This window comes from Macrotis lagotis, chromosome 1 (assembly GCF_037893015.1).
Source record: "Macrotis lagotis isolate mMagLag1 chromosome 1, bilby.v1.9.chrom.fasta, whole genome shotgun sequence".
In the NCBI taxonomy this organism is placed as follows: Eukaryota; Metazoa; Chordata; class Mammalia; order Peramelemorphia; family Peramelidae; genus Macrotis; species Macrotis lagotis.
In genome coordinates this window covers 425890889-425909905 of record NC_133658.1, presented here as the reverse complement: position 1 = coordinate 425909905, position 19017 = coordinate 425890889, and the positions used below count along the sequence as shown (strand labels likewise).

The 19017-nt window shown below is 40.4% G+C and overlaps 1 protein-coding gene across 1 annotated transcript in view; it reads left to right on the top strand.

The window, feature by feature from the left end:
- BEGAIN (brain enriched guanylate kinase associated) overlaps positions 1–19017 on the top strand; it is a 250111-nt gene that overhangs the window by 228246 nt on the left and 2848 nt on the right. The window contains exons 6-7 of the mRNA XM_074230925.1: positions 12636–12743; positions 15820–15903. Coding sequence (XP_074087026.1) covers positions 12636–12743; positions 15820–15903 — 192 coding nt within the window. The remainder of the gene's footprint in view (positions 1–12635; positions 12744–15819; positions 15904–19017) is intronic.

Below are 19017 nucleotides of genomic sequence, written 5' to 3'. Positions count from 1 at the left end.
TTCCATTGTAAGCTCCATGGGTCACTTTGAATCAAAGTATTTATTCTCTCTAGGCTTCAGTTTCCTGATTTGTAAAATGAAGGAATTAGTCTAGGAGACCCCTAACCTTGAAAATTCTGTATCTTAATTTTCTTTCTCTATCCATGGTACTACTTTCCTCCCAGGCACCTAGTCTGGACTCCTCAGAGTCACCTTTGAATCTTCTCTTTCCCTTTAACCCACTCCCCCTAATCCACCCCCAATTCCCCTTCTTTCAGTTACCAAGCCCTGTCAAATCAAGCATGGTCATAGTAATGCTTTCAGAGCCAGGGAACCTGTGACCACAGTTAGCACTTAATTAATGCTTGTTGGTTGACTTCAGTTTCAGTACTGATTCTTACTAGCCAGTCAGTCCTCCTGGGCAAATCATTTCATTGTCCATCCCAAGCCTCTACTTCTTCATCTGGGAAAAAAGATAATAATAATATAATACTTGTACCACCTACCTCACAGTGTAATACCTCGCAGTTGTGAGAAAAGCACCTGTGTCAGCCACAAATGGGAGCTAATGTTATAAGACAAACTGGCAACTTTAAATGTAATTTCTAAGAAGGATCATTCATTAAGAAAAGTTGAAGGGCAGGTAGAGAGAAAATGGTGTCTTGGGTGCCACTAACAAGACTAGTCACTGGTGCGAATGCTTTTTTTTTTTTCTGAAAAAGCATAGCTATAGAGAACACTTCATTCCTTCCCATTCCCTACACACTTCTCTCTTCCTCTCTCTACTCTTCCACTTCATTCCCTTCACTGTTTCCCTCTTCTGTCCTTTTATTATTCCCTCTTTTTTCCTCCTTCCTTCTCCCCTCCCTTCCTTTTCTTCCTGTCTTTCTCTTTTCTCCTATCTCTCCTCTCTCTCTCTCTCTCTTTCTCTCTCTCTCTCTCTCTCTCTCTCTCTCTCTCTCTCTCTCTCTCTCCTTTTACTTGTCTCTCTCCTCCTCCCTTCTCTCTCTCTCCTTTATCATTCCTTTTCTCTCTCCTTCCCTCTTTTTCTCCCCCTACATCTTTTCTCTCTCCCTTTCCTTCACTGGAATACCCAAGAAGATTCAGACACACCTGCACTTCCCCATACATATAGAGACAGCTACACAGAGACTTGAATTCACAGAGCAAAGCCCATGCTCACCCACATATACAAATCTACCCAGAGCAGGATTCACACATGTACATCCACAGATACAAACATACATACACACACACACACACACACACACACACACACAAGGAGAAAGAGAGAGATAGCTTTATGCAGGAAGGTTCACATAGAAATGATATATAACCCTTACAATGCCTCTTGCTGGGTCCTCCAGAATATGATATAGCTCATTTCTGTGCACCTTGGTAATACAAGTGTCCCCATACAAGAAAAGAAGCCACCAATGAATTTGTGATAAGAGCTACTTCTAATGAGTTTGTTCCTTTTCCCCAAAACCTTATCATAGATGAGGCAAGTATCTCTGGTATTGATCTGTTGATCATTTGACAAATATTTACAGGATAGTCCCTGGAAAGGAGCAGGGAGGGGTGGTATTTGGTGGCACAGTAGATACAGTGCCAGGCCTAGAGTCTTGGAAGATCTGAGTTCAAATCTAGGCCTCAGACACTTACTAGCTGTGTGATCCTATTTGCCTCAGTTTCCTCATCTGTACAATGAGCTGGAGAAGGAAAAGGCAAACCACTCCAGTACCTTTTGCCAAGAAAACCCCAAATTGGGTATGGAAGAGTGATACATGATTGAAAAGACTGATCAATAACATCAACAACAGGTGTATACAGTTGGTGTTAGGTGACTATATGGTAGGGAAGACAGAGTATAAAAGCAAATCCACAGAATTCACAAGTTTGACATCAAGGAAATGGAACAATACTAAACAATGTGATGGAGTGCTAGATGCTAGGCCCTGTGTTAATCATTTTACAAATATCTCATTTGATCCTACCAACATCTCTGTGGAATTAATGCAATTTTTATCCCTATTTTACAGTTTAGTAAACTGGTGGCAGACAGCTTTTAAGTGATTGGCCTGAGATCACCCAGTTAGGAAATATCTGAGAAATGAATTTGAATTCAGTTCTAGCTGACTAGAGGCCCACTGCTCTACCTCTAGCTAGTCTGGCCAGTATTTGGATTATACAGAAAGAAGGGGAGAAGAAGAGAGGAGGAAAGGGAAGGAGAGGGGAGAAGGGGGACATTTCAGATATTTGTCAAATGTGAACAAAAGTGGGATGGTGGGAATAATCTTAGTGGCCCAATTGTTGTGGAAAGAATATGATTAATGTCAAAAAAAGAGGGTAGGAGGAATTAGGAAAGATTGGATAGTACAAAATGATAGGAAAGTTTGAAAGTCAGATAGAAGAATTTAGACTTGATGTGATAGAAAAAAAGGGAGCCATAATATATTCTTGAGCCAAGAATGACTTGGTTAAAAGGTTAAAAGTTGAAACTATATAACAGCTGGAGGGGCGGCTAGGTGGCGCAGTGGATAAAACACTGGCCTTGGAGTCAGGAGTACCTGGGTTCAAATCCAGTCTCAGACACTTAATAATTACCTAGCTGTGTGGCCTTGGGCAAGCCACTTAACCCCATTTGCCTTGCAAAAACCTAAAAAAAAGTCTCAAATATAACAGGTAGACTGGAAGATAGACTGGAACCAGGGTGAAGGAGGGGGGGCGGTCCTTCAAAAATTCAAATTAAATCTATTTTAGACTGCATTAGTGACTGGAGTAAGGGACAATAAGAGTTCTATTGCTTTCTGCCAAGACTCAACTACATACTCAACTACAAAATTTTCTTTTCTAGATGCCACATTTTAGGAAGGAAAATAACAAAAGATAGCTGGACCAAGAGGGGAAGGGAAGTAGAAGCCATGGAAAAAAAGGATTGGTTGCAGGAATTTGAGACATTTTAATTTATAGAAGGAAAGGCTTAGGGAGGACATGATCACTTCCTTATCACTATTTAAAGGATCTGCCACAAGGAAGTGGATCTAAATGTGTGTGGCTTGTCTATGGAAGACAGACATAAGAACTATGGGGAGAAGCTTTAGAAAAAGATTTTTTGATTAATATCAAAGTAAAAATTTCCTAACAATCAGGGTGGTACAAAATTGACATTGACTTCATTGAGAGAGTGATGTCCCCATCACTGAAGGACTTCAGGAAGATGTAAATGACCAGTTGTCAGGAAGGTAATATGGTTCAGTGAAATAACACTGGCTCTGGAGTAAGAGGATACAGATTTAAATCCCATCTCTGAAACTCATGATCTACATGAACTTGGACAGGTCATTTAATCTCCTTGGGTCTCAGTTTCCCCATCTGTAGAATGATTGGATTAGAGGTCTCTTCTTAGATTTCAGTTCAGGTATAGGTAGCCCTAGATGACTTCTGAGGTCAAGTCAACAAGCATTTATTAAGCATAAATTAATAAAATTAAATAATTATTTGTATGCCAGATGCTGTACATATGTCCCTTTGGACATAAAACCCTTTCCAGTTCTGGAATACCACAATCCCAGTCCACAAAGGACTTTTATATCTCTTAATTTATTTGATCCTCACAATATGATGCACATAATTTTGGTATGATTTTTCTCATTTTAGAGGTAAGGAAATGCCCAGAGAGGAAGCAGTTTTCCTAAAGTCACAAAGCCTAGACTTCTGGTTCCCAAGTCAATTTATTTCTGTAAAGCACCACAAAGACCACTTTCGATACCTATAACTGTGATTGAAAATTTCTAACAGAGAAGTCTAGATTGATGTTGATGCCCCTGAAAGGAAAGGAGAAGGGGTGGGCAGGGAACCAAAGCATATAAAGTTGATAGTTGCTTTCAGCAGGGTCTGGGAGTGCAGTGTGGTGCAGGTACCACAAATTGAAGACAGTAGGGGAAAGGCAGAGAAGAGCTGCCCCTACTGGGAACTTCTGTTCTTTCACAAAGTTCCCACCCACCCTCATTCTCTTCCGATGCTTATCAGTTTCCATGGGAACACCAGAGTACTGGTTGTCAGAGCATTCTCTGCTGAGTCTGAGTCTGAAGGCAAGGCTGCTTTTCATAGGCCCCTGGGGACTCAGGTCTGAGCTGCCCTGTACCAAACAGAAGGGTTTGTGGCATAGCAGAAATAAGGCTAGATTTGAAGTCAGATGGTGAAGTCCTTCAATTTGTGTGAACCTGAGCAATTTATTGGGAGGACTTTGAACCGAATGATCTCTGAGGTCCATTACAACTCTAAATCTATCATCTAATGTTCCCCTATCTGTAACATTTTGTTGTTCTGATTAGACCTACCCTAAATAAGAAGTGATTCCACATCCAGGAAGAAGCAGCTCTGAGAAGGTAGAATATGTGCCCCCCTCCCCCACCCAATCCTCCTATAGCCAAAACCATATTAAAATGTAATTGGTAAAATGTTTAACAAAAAATACAAATAAAATAAAACATTAAAAAAGAAGTGATTCCTCACACCCCAACCAAGGAAGAAGAGAATCCTACACCTAATGCTCTGTATCTCTCTTATGCACTTATTTTTTTTTATTTTGGATTATAGTTATCCAACTATAGCCATACTTATCCTCATGGGCCAAACAACTCCTTAAGGAAAAAAATCATACCTTATTCTTTTCTTGTCTCTAATTGAGCCAAGCACATGGTTAATGTTTGTGGAATAAAATTAACAAAAAAGTAATTATTAACTCTTTATATATCTTGAACACTGTGTTAGGCACTGATTGGGGGAGCAGTTATTAAAGGACTCACCCAACTCCCTCATTTTACAAAGGAAAAAAATAAGACCCAAAGAATTAGAGTGACTTGGTCAAAGCCATATAGCAAATGAGTCACTGAGCTAGGACTTAAATTCAAGTCACCCTAGTTCCTAACACAATATTCTATCCCCTAAGCCAGGCAACCATCCTAAGAGTCCCCAAGGATGCTTCTCAGCATTTCCTATTACAAGTCACACAGGAATGTGCCCCCATGAAGCTCAGTACAAACTTGCTAATTGATTTGGTCCTCCTCAGCAACAACAACAGTAATGACTGATTGAATCAGCTCGATGGGTATATCAGGAATGTAGAACAAGGACTTACTCTTAAAGTTCTTTGGAGGAAACAACTATGATACAGTGGGAAAAATCAGAAGAGCTGAATTTAAATACTAGCTCTGCTTCTTCTCACCTGTATGACCTTGGAGAAGTTATTTAACTTCTTTTCTGGGTCTCATTTTCTTGTTTATAAAATGAATTGGGTGATCTTTAAAGTCCCTCCAAATTCTAGAACCTGTTGTGAGGGGGAATGGAGGAAGTTGGAATTTTTTACTAAGCCTAAATGATCTAAGATTCTACTTCCTTAATAAGACAAAAATTCAGTCTGACAAAATCCAGTATCTCTGCCTCTTATGTGACTTCTTCACTCTTCACTATGGTGTTGGGGGAAAGAATCCTGAACAAGGATCAATATACCAGAGTTCAAGTCTGGGTTCTGACAAAAACTCTCTGGGTGAACATATGTACTTGAACTGAGCTCTCTGCGTCTCAGGTTCCTCTGTCATATGATTGTTGAATTAGGTCTACTAACTTCTAGCTTTAGTTTTTTTTTTCTTTTTTTTGCATGTGATTCCTGTGACAGGAAACTCAGCAGCCTGAAGAATAGAGAATTCTCTATTCAAAATAGAAAAGACCCTCTGGCCAAAAGCTGATTATCAAATTATGTCTTCCAAGCTTTGAAAGGAATGTGTATATTTTATACTCATAAATTCTTCAGTCAGGCTGTGCAGACAGTATCATTGCCTGTGGCTTTGGCATTTGGGAGAGGGTAAATTGCTGTAAACAAGATCTCTAATGCAAAGTTGCTGTAATAAACCTTTAATTACTCTTCCCAATCATTGGCACACAGAAACTTAGAGTTGGAAGTTATCTGAGAGAATGTTTGTCCAAACCATGCTTGAATATGAATCTTTTATTCACTATATCTGGCATCAACTTGACAACCTTCAGGGAGAGGGAGCCAACTGCCTACCAAGGCAGTCATTTCACCTTGAGTTTTTCTCTGTAAAACTTGGACCCATGATACCCACTTCTGCACTCCAGGGTCAAACAGAACAAATCTCATCTCTCTTTCACATAATAAATTTGAAACTCTTCCTGAAGAGAAATCTGTCACAGAGAAAGAAGGCATTACATGTCCTCCAAGAATGACAGCGAGGAATCGAAGTGATAATGTGAGAGTTCATCTAGTAAGGGTAAGAAAAGGAATCATTAAGGACTTCTTGCTTAAAGGTACTGAGGTACCTGTATGCCAATCTGATAATAACAGAGGTGTTGTTTTCTATATTATGTAGCTAAGACAGTTAGCCATGAAGTAACAGACCCTTCTAAGACTTGCCACATGGTTAAATTATATCCACTTCTCTGATTCACATGATCACATATGATACTGCTAAAAGAAACCCAGAAATTATTTACAAAAATGACTAAATCTGGGACAGCTAGGTGGTACAGTGAATAGGGCCTCACCCTGGAGTCAGGAGGACCTGAGTTCAAATCCAACCTCTGACACTCAAGAATTGCCTGTGTGACCCTGGGCAAGTCACTTAACCCCATTGCCTTGCAAAAATAAAACAACAAAAAAATGGCTAAATCTCTGGACTATAGGTTGATGATATTGTTTTTCACTCACTTACTGTCTTTTAAAAGCAAGAGATCAAAATTTTGTAAAAATGGTTGCTAAAAATGTCCATACATATCACTAAGAAAAATAAAATACTGTTTTAAGGAATCTAGGATACAGACAGCAAACAAGTGGCTAAAAGATGATGCCTGAAAATAAGATTTGCATTTTTGTACCACAAATTAAAAATATAGGAATATATGGACAGAGGTTCAAGAATGAAATCATTGCAATGGTGATGGAAAATAACAATTGTCTAAAGAATCTATAGAGATTGTCAGAGTGCCAGGACAAATAAAACCATAGTATCTTAGCAAAAATATCCTTTTTTTGAGGGAATAAGTTCATTTTTCCAGATAGAATCTCTTCAAAGCTCATACAAAATAGCCATACTTCTTGGAGAAAAATGATAGACCATTTGGTTTCCATGGAATTCTCCACTTTCAGAGTAAAGCCAGTGTGTTATTCATACAAAGCAAATCCAATAAGAAGAAATTTATTTGTTCAACAAGTTCCAAAGTGTGTTTACCTTGCCAGTAAATCTAATGACCAAGGCGTGAGGAGATTGTCAGAGACTAAGGCAGAGAGAAGGCCTAACTTGAATGCTAAAGGATTACCCTGAGATCATCTTCTTGAACATGAGCAAGGGATCTATTTGAATACTCTGTACTCTTATATGAGTTTATGGGCTTCTCTGAGACCTTAGCATCATAAGCATTTTTTTTTGGTGAGTAAAATAAAAGCTACCTGATACTTGATACTCATATTGAATCTAATATATAAGCTGGAATGGGGAATCCCATTTGGGGAGATCATAGTTGTGAGTCATGGATATGCTTTATTTCAGAAATTTATTTAGATTTTTTTATTTTTTAAGACTTTTTATTTATTTAGAATTTTATTTACTCTAGATTATGGGTAGAAACAGAAAAAGAGAAACTTACTTCATTGGAGCCCAGATTCTATAAAGGACCTTGAACCATGCACAGTATGAGCAATTAAGCATTAGTCAGGAGAAAGAAAGAATGTCTAAAATTAAGTTATATTGAGGTTTCTGAAAGAGATCTTGTCTTTGGTAAGCAGAGAGTTTAACTTAAAAAATAGACTAAAGTCTAATAGTTCTAACTATCTTACTGTGAACTTGGTTCCTGGAAAGACTGTGTTTTGATGGTTATGGTAAGGGATGTCCTTTTGGAGAAGAGACATCTGTCAAAATGATAACTTTGAAATACTGAAATCTCCACCCAAGCACACTGGCCACATGTATTCTCTATTTGTGTGCCCTGGCTACATGTGTTTCCTAACAGATTCTTTACAAGTGGAAGGGAAAAAGCCAATATACTAAGAGTTTTTCCTCAAGTCTCATAACAAAGCATGTGAGGTCTTTGCCTTTCCAAAAGAGGCATACCAAAGATGGCGACAAGAAGTGATCCAGTCTTAGGCGCTCTGTGATAAAACTTGAAACTAAGGACTCTAACTAAACTTTCGAGAGACAGAACCCACAAAGGGACCCATTGAGGCAGTTCTCCCACTCAAGGTAACCTGGAAAAGAGCAGAAAGGCTCTGCTCCCCAGGGTCAGAGGGGCGGCCCGCCAGAGCGAAAGAACTTCAGCCTCCTGGAGGCAGTCCCAGGGCACTGGGAGCCGCGGCTCACAGCAGCAGGGGAGTCTCCTGAGCTGCACCCCGGGGAGCATCGGGTACAAAGTGGGGGAACAGCGGGGGACCTCTGCCAGAGCAAGCACGTGGAGCCCAGCCCTCAGGGCACACAGCAAGCAGCTTGGTCTTTCCGCAACCCAGACCAGGAAACAGAAGCAGGCAGACCTGGTAAGCAGGAGCCCCTGGGGCATGAGCCCACCTGAGCTGAGGGAGGGGAGTAAAGAGAGAGAGACTGCAGAGCTCTGTCCTCTGTCTCTGGAACAGGACTCTGGGGCTCTGACCACATTCAGATCCTGAGAGCAGTCTAGCCCCCCCCATAGAACAGCAGCCCCCCCCACCTCAGCCCCGTGGCAGAGGGGGGCACTTATGGTCATTCACAGACCAGGAAGGAGGACAGGGCCTTACACTCTGAGACCCTTGTGGGAGTGTCCCAAAAGCTCAGGAAGCACCCCCAAAACCAGGCTCAGGCTGGGAAAATGAGCAAGCAAAGAAATAAGAGGAAGACCATTGAGAAATATTTTGCAAATGAGCCCAAGAAGGATCAAAATACTCAGTCTGAAGATGAGGAAGCACAAGCACCTGCATCTAAAGACTCCAAGAAAAACAGAAATTGGGCTCAGGCTATGACAGAGCTCAAAAAAGACTTTGAAAATCAAAAGAGGGAGTTGGAAGAAAAACCTGGGAAAAGAAATGAGAGAGATGCAGGAAAAACATGAAAATGAAGTCAGCAACTTAGTCAAGGAAATCCAAAAAAATGCTGAAGAAAATAGCATGTTAAAAACCAGCTTAGATCAAATGGATAAAACAGTTCAAAAAAGTTATTGAGGAGAAGAATGCTTTAAAAAGCAAAATTGGCCAGATGGAAAAAGAGATAAGAAAACTCTCTGAGGAGAACAAATCCTTCAGACAAAGAATAGAATTCAGGGAGATTGATGAATTTACCAGAAATCAGGAATCAAAACCAAAAAAAAATGAAAAATTAGAAAAAAATGAAATATCTCATTGAAAAAAACAACTGATATGGAAAACAGACTTAGGAAAGATAATTTAAAAATTATTGGAATACCTGAAAGTCATGATCAGGAAAAGAGCCTTGACATCATTTTCAAAAAATTACTACAGGAAAATTGCCCTGATATTCTAGAAGCAGAGGGCAAAATAGAAATGAAGAGAATCCACCGATCCCCCCGAGAAAGAGATCCCAAAAAACCAACCCCTAGGAATATTATAGCCAAGTTCCAGAACTCCCAAGTCAAACAAAAATATTACAAGCAGCCAGAAGGACACAGTTCAAATATAATGTAGCTGCAGTCAGGATCACACAGGACTTAGCAGCAACTACATTGGAAGCTCGTAGGGCTTGGAATACAATATACCGGAAGGCAAAAGAGCTTAGAATGCAGCCAAGAATGAACTACCCAGCAAGGCTGAATGTCCTCTTCCAGGGAAAAAGATGGACTTTAAATGAACCAGAGTAATTTCAAAGGTTCCTTTTGGAATGGCCAGAGCTGAACAGAAGATTTGATCTTCAGATACAGGACTCAGGTGAAGCATGGAGATTGGATGAAAGGGGGAAAATATGAGGGGCTTAATGATGATGAACTGCATGTATTCCTGCATAGAAAAATGACACTGATAAAACTCATATGAACCTTCTCAGTTAATAGAGAAGGTAGAGGGAGCTTTTATAGTTGAAGCACAGGAGTAAGCTGAATTCAAAGAAAAAATATGGTGTAAAAATGGAGTCAATAGAAAAAAAGCGAAATGTAATGAGAGAAAGAAAAAGGAGAGGGGGAATAGGCAAAGATATTTCATATAATAAGATGTTTTTTATACAATGAGCTATTGCAATGATATGGAAGGGGAGAGGCAAGGGGGAATGAGGGAACCTTTGCTCTCATCAGAGGTGACTGGGAGAGGAAACAGCATATATACTCAATGGGGTATAGGCATCTGAAGTAAGAAGGAGGGGGGAGCAGGGGGAAGGGATGGGGGTGTGAATAAAGGAGGACAGGATGGACCATGGGGGTAGAACGGTCAGATACAACACATTTTCTTTACTTCTTGCAAGGGGCTGGGATTGGATGGCCTGTCCAGGACCACAGGGCTAAGTGGATTCTGGGCCTAAGGGGTGGTATGGGGGCTCAGGGCTTCTTGGCCCCAGGACCAGGGATCTGTCTGCTGCACCGCTCAGTGACCCTACAGCAGAGTCAGAGTGAAAGGAGAGAGAAAATATAGTACATGGTAGTGGAGAAATAAGAAAGGAGGGAGTTGCGATCAGCAATGGCAACGTTGGGAAAATATGGAAGCAATTTTTGCGATGGACTTACCATAAAGAATGCGATCCACCCATGACAGAGTTGTTGGAGTTGAAACAAAGACTGAAGCACATTTTTTACTATTATTATTTGGGGGAAGGTGCACTGCAAATGGGGCTGGGTGGCCTGCCTGGGGCCACATAGCAGGGTGATCTTTGGGTGTCTGAGGCCGGATTTGGAACCGGGTGCTCCTGGCTCAGGGGCCAATGCTCTGTCTGCCACCCAGCCACCCTTACTATGATTACTATTTTATTTTATTTTGGGTCTTTTTTCCCCCCTTCTTTTTGGTTTTTGCAGGGCAGTGGGGATCGAATGGCTTGCATATCACATGGCTGGGTGACTGTTGGGTCTATGGGGCTGGATGTGGGCTCAGGTGCTCGTGGCTCCAGGGCTGGTGCTTCGTCCATTGCGCCACCTGGCCATACCTACAATTATTACTATTATTTTTTTATTTTAATTTTTTTTCTCTCCCCTTTACTTTATCACCCAAGCAAGTCTATATTCATGGGGGAGGGGTATTTTGTTTACTCTTAAACAAGAATATTTTATTAATGTAAAAAAAACATTTGTACAAAATGAGAATTAAAAAATAAAATAAAATAAAAAAGATTTAGTTTAAAAAAAAAACAAAAGAGGCATACCTTAAATCTCTGATCTTTCAGCTAAAGGAAAGATGGCAGAACCCATTTCCCATTATGGAAAGAAGCAATATCTCACTTGTTGAGTCCAGCTGAAGAAAATCTGGAAATAATTTTTCAGGGGAAATATACTTGGTAGCATTCAGAAGCAACCACAGACCAGCAGAGCACTATCAAGAAGTGACCTCAGGGGCAGCTGATGGCACAGTGGATAAAGCACTGTCCCTGGAGTCAGGAGTACCTGAGTTCAAATCTGGCCTCAGACACTTAATAATTACCTGGCTGTGTGGGCTTGGGCAAGCCACTTAAACCCATTGCCTTACTAGGGAAAGCAGAATAAGGACTTGGCTCAGAGACCTCTGAATCACTATTGTACTGAAATCTCACCCAAGCACACTGGCCACATGTATTCTCTATTTGTGTGACCTGGCTATATGTGTTTCCTAAGTGTTCTTCCTTTTGTGTACCTTTCACATGTCTATTTGTCCCACTGATGCCTTTGACAAAGAGTATACTCCAGATTCTTTTGTCACTTTTCATATTATTCTTATTATACAGTGTCATACATTAAATTCCCTTTATTGAAACAATTGAGCAACTATTCTGTAATTTATTTTCTTACAGTTTCTTAGAGGTAAGGGGTATAGCTTCTTAAGGAGGCAGGGGCAGGGGTCATCTGGCCAATGGCCTTGACTGAGCTGGCCTTTTAGCCATTCGCTTCTCATTGTACTCCTGCAGGATTTCCCTCTATTACCCCTAAGGGCAACTAGGTGGTGCAGTGAATAGAGTACTGGCCTTTGATTCAAGAGGATGGGAGTATGAATCTGGCCTCAGACACTTGCCACTTATTAGCTGTGTGACCTTGGTCAAGTCACTTAACATTGGTTGCTTCATATCCCGGACCATCTTCAGTCATCCTGATTCATATCTGGCCTCTGAACCCAGAGATGGCTCTGAAGGAGAAATTGAGGCTGGTGACTTAGCACAGCAAACCCCTCACTCAAATCCAATTCATGTACTTGTCATGGCCTCATATTCCTGATTAACTTTTTGGAACATAATTATTTCATCTAACAAAATTTCATCCCTCCCAGTTTTGGATGCTAGGCAAATTTGCTTTTCTATGTCTAGAGTATTCTGTATTTATCTGGAGAGTGAGCCAGGTGACCTCATGTTTTGGGGATTTCCCCCCCTAAGTAATAAGGTCCTGGACACTGGTAGCATTTTTCTCCCATGCTTTCCCCCAGGCAAGAGGGAGCTCTCTCAGCAGCAGCCCCTCTCCTCAAACCACCCTACTAACCACTGCTTCTTTTCTGTGCCCAGGGTCAACACTATGAAGAAGAGAAGAGGGCCTTGAGCCATGAGATTGTGGCCCTCAACAACCACCTCCTAGAAGCCAAGGTGACAATAGATAAGTTGTCAGAGGACAATGTAAGTATTGATTTGGGAACCTTCCCCAGGCACCCAAAATAGCTGTGAGGGAAGTCTATTTATTGCATTTACTCCTCACACACAGAGACACTCTTTCATGATTGATTATCTAAGTCTGCCCAATCCTTGCAGATGGAAATTCAAGATTTTGTCTGTGGGAAGAAATTTCTAACTCTCAGGAATATTGGTAAAGTTCCATGGCTGCTCATGGGACTGTTAACCATCACAGGACAGTTCTAGAGCATAACAGAAAATGTTCTCATTATAGCTGTTTGGAAGGGGGAGAGGTTTTCCTGCACCAGACCCTAAAGTGAGGGAAATAAAAAAAGTTTCAAATTCAGGTTGAGATAGAATGATTTTTCTATGAGGTGATTGCCCCATCTCAGCTTTCCACCCCCTCAAAAGGATTGTAATGATCATAAATTAGAGCTGGGATTGCCTATGGGTAGAGTGGACAGTTAACTATCTACAGAGTTGATTTCAGGGACACCAGCATCCTGATAGCCAAGAAAATCTCTTCCTACCTGCTAGCGGATGCCAAAGATCTGCCACAAAGGTTTTGTCCTTTAGACCTTTGTTTCAGGGAAGCTCCATGTCATATTCAAAGCATCTGAAGGAAGCTCATAGAATGTTAGAGCTGAAAGAGTCTTTAGAATTCATCTAGTCCTAGTTTTACAGAAAGTAATCAAGGTCCAAGGATGGCCTCTGGATCCAGATTCAAAGCTCTTTTCACCATATTACAATATCTTTGGAGAATCTGTTGTAATTTCTTTCAAGTTTTTGATATTTGAGTATACATGAAGGATCTAGGAACAAATTTGGATTGAAGTGGGACTGGAGATAAAGTGGGTGCAAAGAGTTACGTTTCATCAGCTACATGGAGGGGAAGGGAGGAGAAGAAAGGTACATGGTGAAGTAACCTCAAAGCACCAATGTGACTGCTTGGCAATAAGGCCAAGGGCTAGTACTACATGATGGATTCCCTTATTGTTCAAGGGTCAAATCTGGCATACCAAGTCCAATGCCCTCTAGACTATGTTGGGACCATCAATCCATGAAATAAGGAATGAGTTTTGGATGGAGTTCATTTCCATAGCAACTGGGTGGGGGAAGGGGCAGTTGAGTCAGCAACCATGGATGATTCTCCATCCAAGCCCATCAAACAGCTTTGTAAGGGTAACAGCCAAAAAAAAAAAAAACTATATGCACATGCAACAGAGATTTTTTTAAATCTATCTATAAATTTAATAGTTGGTGTTCCTACTGTTTGCATCTGTTTTTCCAGAATCCAAGAGGCTGATAGTAACATAGATTCATCAACTTAGATGTGCATGACATTAAAGTCAGTTTTTCCTCTATTCATTTCTTCCCCAATATTCTCATCTATCACTTTTATATATAACAATAAAATAATTATAATAATAGAAATAAAATAATAGCTCATATATTTCTATAGCATTCTGGCATCTATCAGGCACAGATCTAGCAGACTGTCCAAGCATTATTTCATCCACTTTACAGAGGAGGAAATAGAGACTCAGAGAGGTGTTGACTTACCCAAAATTATTTACGGTAAGTAAATATCATTGTTAGGACTTGAATCCATGGCCTTTTGAATCTGTATTCAAATTCAAAGTTTTCGAATGTTCTTCCCCCTGCCCTCCTAGGATGTGACCTCCTTGCCATAGAGGACTTTGAAATATAAATAGGGAGTGACCCCTCACTCAGCTTCATGATGATATTCCTAAGCTCCACTGACAGCAGAAGAGGTCACTTCAAACAAACACAGGCTCTTTTCCCTTCCCATGTTGCTTCTATCGAGCATATTCCTCAAGTCATTTTTAGAAAGAACTCAGAATAAATTGGAAACACCCACATTTTCCATCCCATTTCCCCCCCTAGAACTAAAGGGAGAAAATGTCTCATTCTCGAGAATCCACTAGCTGAACATGTGTGGTACAGGGATGTTATAGAGAGAAACTTTGCTCAGAAATAAGACTGGAGTGAGGACTTCCAAGGTCACTTCCAAATCAGAGATTCTGTGAGACTGAGATTTGAAAGACTGGAAAGAGGAAATGATATATCTGTAGCCCATGGCAGAGCCTTTAAACAGCAGAGGATTTAGACTTTTGCTATCTGGACTTGAACAGACAGATCCTCCCATCCTGATGATGCTCTTTTGGATGCTACAGAGAGAGTAACAGTGAGATGCCTCAACCCCAAGGAGACCAGAAAGGCACATACAGAACACAAGAGAATCCAGAAGACATTCCTAAGCCAAGTGGCCTGGTTCTCCATCTCCTTTATGTCTTTGTTAAATTGACATTGCAGTGCAGTGGCTCTTCTGGGTGTCTTGGCCATTGCCTTATTTGACTGAGCTCTGTGAGCTAGTGAGGTATAGTGAGAAATTGTCCTGGGCTTGGCATCAGAGGACCTGGGTTCAAATTCTAGTTTTCTTCCTTTCTTCTTCAATAACCTTGGGCACTTCCTCCCTTGACTTCAGTTTCCTCATCTATAAAATGATTGAGACTGAACTGATTACCTCAAAGATCCCATGTGGTTCTAAATCATATGAGAGAACAATTCTTCCTGAATCTTTTTCAGAGCATATAAGTTCAAGGGGACTTTAGAACATTCAAGATAAAAGTTCAAAGGAATTTTAGAATATTAAATGTTGGGTGTTCATAAAGTTCAAAGAACAATAAAATGTTAAAGGTCGAAGAAGACTTAGAAATTCACTAGCATTTTTTCCCTCACTGGACAAAACTAACAAAGCTGGAAGGGAAAGGACTTGCCCAAGGTCTCACACATTTAGTAGAAAATAAAAATAGTTGTATCTTTTTTCTGTATTAAAATCTTCCAATTATTGATCATGTTGCTTTCTTTTATAAAAAAAAAAATTGTTGTACTACAAAGGATTCCCTTATACTTTGGGGAAGCCAAGTTCCAGTGCTGAGCCCAGGAGCAGAGGAAATCCACCATGGGTGTTCCCAGGAGCCTTGCTCTCAGTGGTCTCTACCAACAGTGGGCCAATCTTGAGCCCCACATGCCAATCAGCCTTCTCTTGTTTTTTTAGGAACTCTATAGGAAGGACTGCAATCTAGCTGCTCAGCTGCTTCAGTGCAGCAAGACCTACGACAGGTCCCACACGGTATCGGAGGTAATGTGACCAACCTTTGTGCCTTTGCCAAGAAACCGTGTTGCCTGGGCTGTGGGCACTGTGTGGTACCTCCCTGGGCTCTGACCCCAACCAGACGTGGCATCTGGTGGGAGTGGGGGATATGAGAGGGGAGTTTAGATGGAGTAGGTTGCTATGGAGGGAGGGAGAGGGTAAGGATAAGGCAGGGAACTAAGGGCAGAAAAGCTGTCAAGGGAAAAATTTTGTAGGTCCTGATTCTTCTTTTTCTTAACTGATGATATCAATTTGCTAAAGAATGGGAAAACTGTGGAAGTCAAGGCCCAGGTAAAATTCCAGGTGTCTTAAGTCCTTTATTAGCCCTATAAAAGAGGACTAAGACTTCCCCTGAATTCAAGCTTCCTGCAAAATCTGTCTTTATATCTAGGAGTATTAAATTCTCAAATAATCAAGGCTAAGGCAAACAGATCCTAAAGTAGTAACCATTTGTTATTTTTATTATATTTATTTCATTATTAGAATCATTATTAATGGTCTAGAACATACTGTCAAACTCATAACAGACGGCTAAGTGTAGCCAGAATCAGATTAAAATGCAATTGGGAAATATTTAACAAAATAAATAAAAGCACAATATAGATAATGTTCATTTGGAATTTTATATGTCAATATATAACCTGCAGGGATCATTTCTATATGAGTTTGATACCATTGGTCTAGGAGGGGACAAGACTATCAGAAATAATCCCAATCATTAAAGTCCTTCTCAGATGTCTTACTCTATTCTGTGGAGGTGTTTCTGGGTCCCTGAAGGTTATGACAATAGAACTAGAGCTCTAATAATACCTGTCAAGCTGAAAAGACTCCCATTGTGGCTTTAGTGACGTATGATGTGTGCTTTGTCCAAGGATGGGGCTATAAGTAGTAGAACCAGCATTTGAATCTATGTTTTCTGACTTCAAAGTCAGTGTTTTACTACTTTCTTTACCAAACTGTTGTCAAATCAATTTTTTGTTTGACTCACTTAGAAATGGGTCCTCTAATCAAGGAAAATGGCACCCAAGTAATTTACCTTGAATTGAACTGGACCTAAAGAAGGGGGCTTTTCTGGAGTAGCCACACCTCCTCTATAAGAAACTCTGGGTCTTCCTGACCTCACTCACACTGCTTCTTCTCTCAGACTTTAGCATTAATTAAGTAGATGTAAGTGGGGGCGACCAGTAGCCTGATTCATGAAAATTAAAAAAATCACTTTGACCAAAGTGAAATTGTCCTGTTCAGTGGTCTCTCCCTCCCCACTTATCTCTCAATGTACTCACCTTCCAGGATCCTCTCCAGCCTATTCCTCACCTCATCCCATTCCCTCTCCTTCCCATCTCAGTCTTCGTGTCATCTCATTCCAATCTCATCAATCTACTACATCTCTGTTATTCCCATTCCTTCCACTATCATCTCTTATTGTCCACTTTTACTGTCCTACAAACCAGACTGATCCCCTATATCAGTGATATTGACTTTTGAGGTTGTCATATTCACATTTCTGAGAGTAAATAAGCAAATCAACATTAATTATCTACTAAGTATCTACTACTAACTGCCCTAAGTTCTGAGGATCCAAAGAAAGGCAGAAAAAATTCATTTCAATGTATATATGTGCATATACATATATGTATATACATACACACATTAATAGTTTAAGAATTTGCTATTTTTGGACACCTCTGACACCCATTCTTTTCTAAAACAGATCATAATCCCTTCCCTCATTCCTTAGTATATGGCTTATTAGACTGTTGTAATCTGCAGAATTTTTCATCATTATTATTGTTGTTAAAATCCTTATCATTAGAAAGACATCATGACATAGAAGAAAAAGAATTGGCCTCAAAGCCAGGAAGAGTTGCATCTAGATCCTGCCTCTTAAACATGCTGGCTCTGTTAACTTTAAGCAAATCTCGTTTAACCTCTCAGTGCTCCAGGCCACTCCTTTAAGACAATCTAACTTGTAGAAAAGGCACTAACCTGCACTGCTGGAGGAGATTCCTTCACTTGGGAGTTCTCTAAATCAATCATACCACACATCTATTCCCTAGCCTTCATCACCAGAAGAGTAATCAACATTTTTTTTACCAAGGCAATTCTTTTAACTATCAATTATAAGATATTGGATGGGTTGCAATTTATGTCAGTGGGAGAGAAGTCACAATTCTTGTAGTATTAAAAAGCAATAGATTACAGTTCTCTTAACACTTTCAGTGACACAAAGTATTTTCTTCATAACAAGCCTATGTGGAAGAGTAATGTACATTTTGTAGATAAAGAGCCTGAGGCTCATAGAAGACTAATACACAACAGAGACTGGATTCAGACCCTGATGTCACAACCACCAGGCTAGTGTTCTTTCTGAGAAATTAAGCTGTTTGGAATTTCTGAAAGGAGCACAAACAAAATTTTGACAAATAGATCAAACAGTAGTGTGATGATTGCAGTGTGCCTGCCCCAAATCTCATACACACACACACACACACACACACACACACACACACACACACACACGGTGCTGCAGGCACAATTTTCTTGATTTTGTCCTTGGTGGTGAGGCCATTAGTCTCATTTAGCTTACCTTTTCTTCAATCTTTGTTGCATCTGTAGCTGCTGTGTCTAATATTGCTGCTGGCAGAGTCTGCCCCTGGCTGTGTTGTCAGCAATATTACCTGCCTTATTTCAGGTGGAGGTGATTGGGGGAGGGAATAGGGAGAGAAACCTAGAGGCTGCCTGAGGTTTGGGGGATAGTGTGTCTAGGAAAGAATTGGGGGTAGTGAGCAGAGGGGACTCTTAAAGAGCTCTGTGCTTGAAAAAGTAAAAACATGTCTTCTTTTCCAGTCTTCTGGTCTGCAATCTCACTAAGATATCCCAGTTAAATTATTGTGGAGAACAAGTTAGGGAAGGTGAATGAATGAATATTAAGCACCCATATGACAAGCACTGAATTAAGTAGTGTAGATAGATAAGATTTTGTACATTAATAGAATTTAGAGTTAGAAAGTAACCTGAGAAACATAGACAATGCATCAGTGCTGGAAGGATCTTCAAGATCATCTAGTTCAACATTGTCATTTTAAAAATGGCAAAACTAAG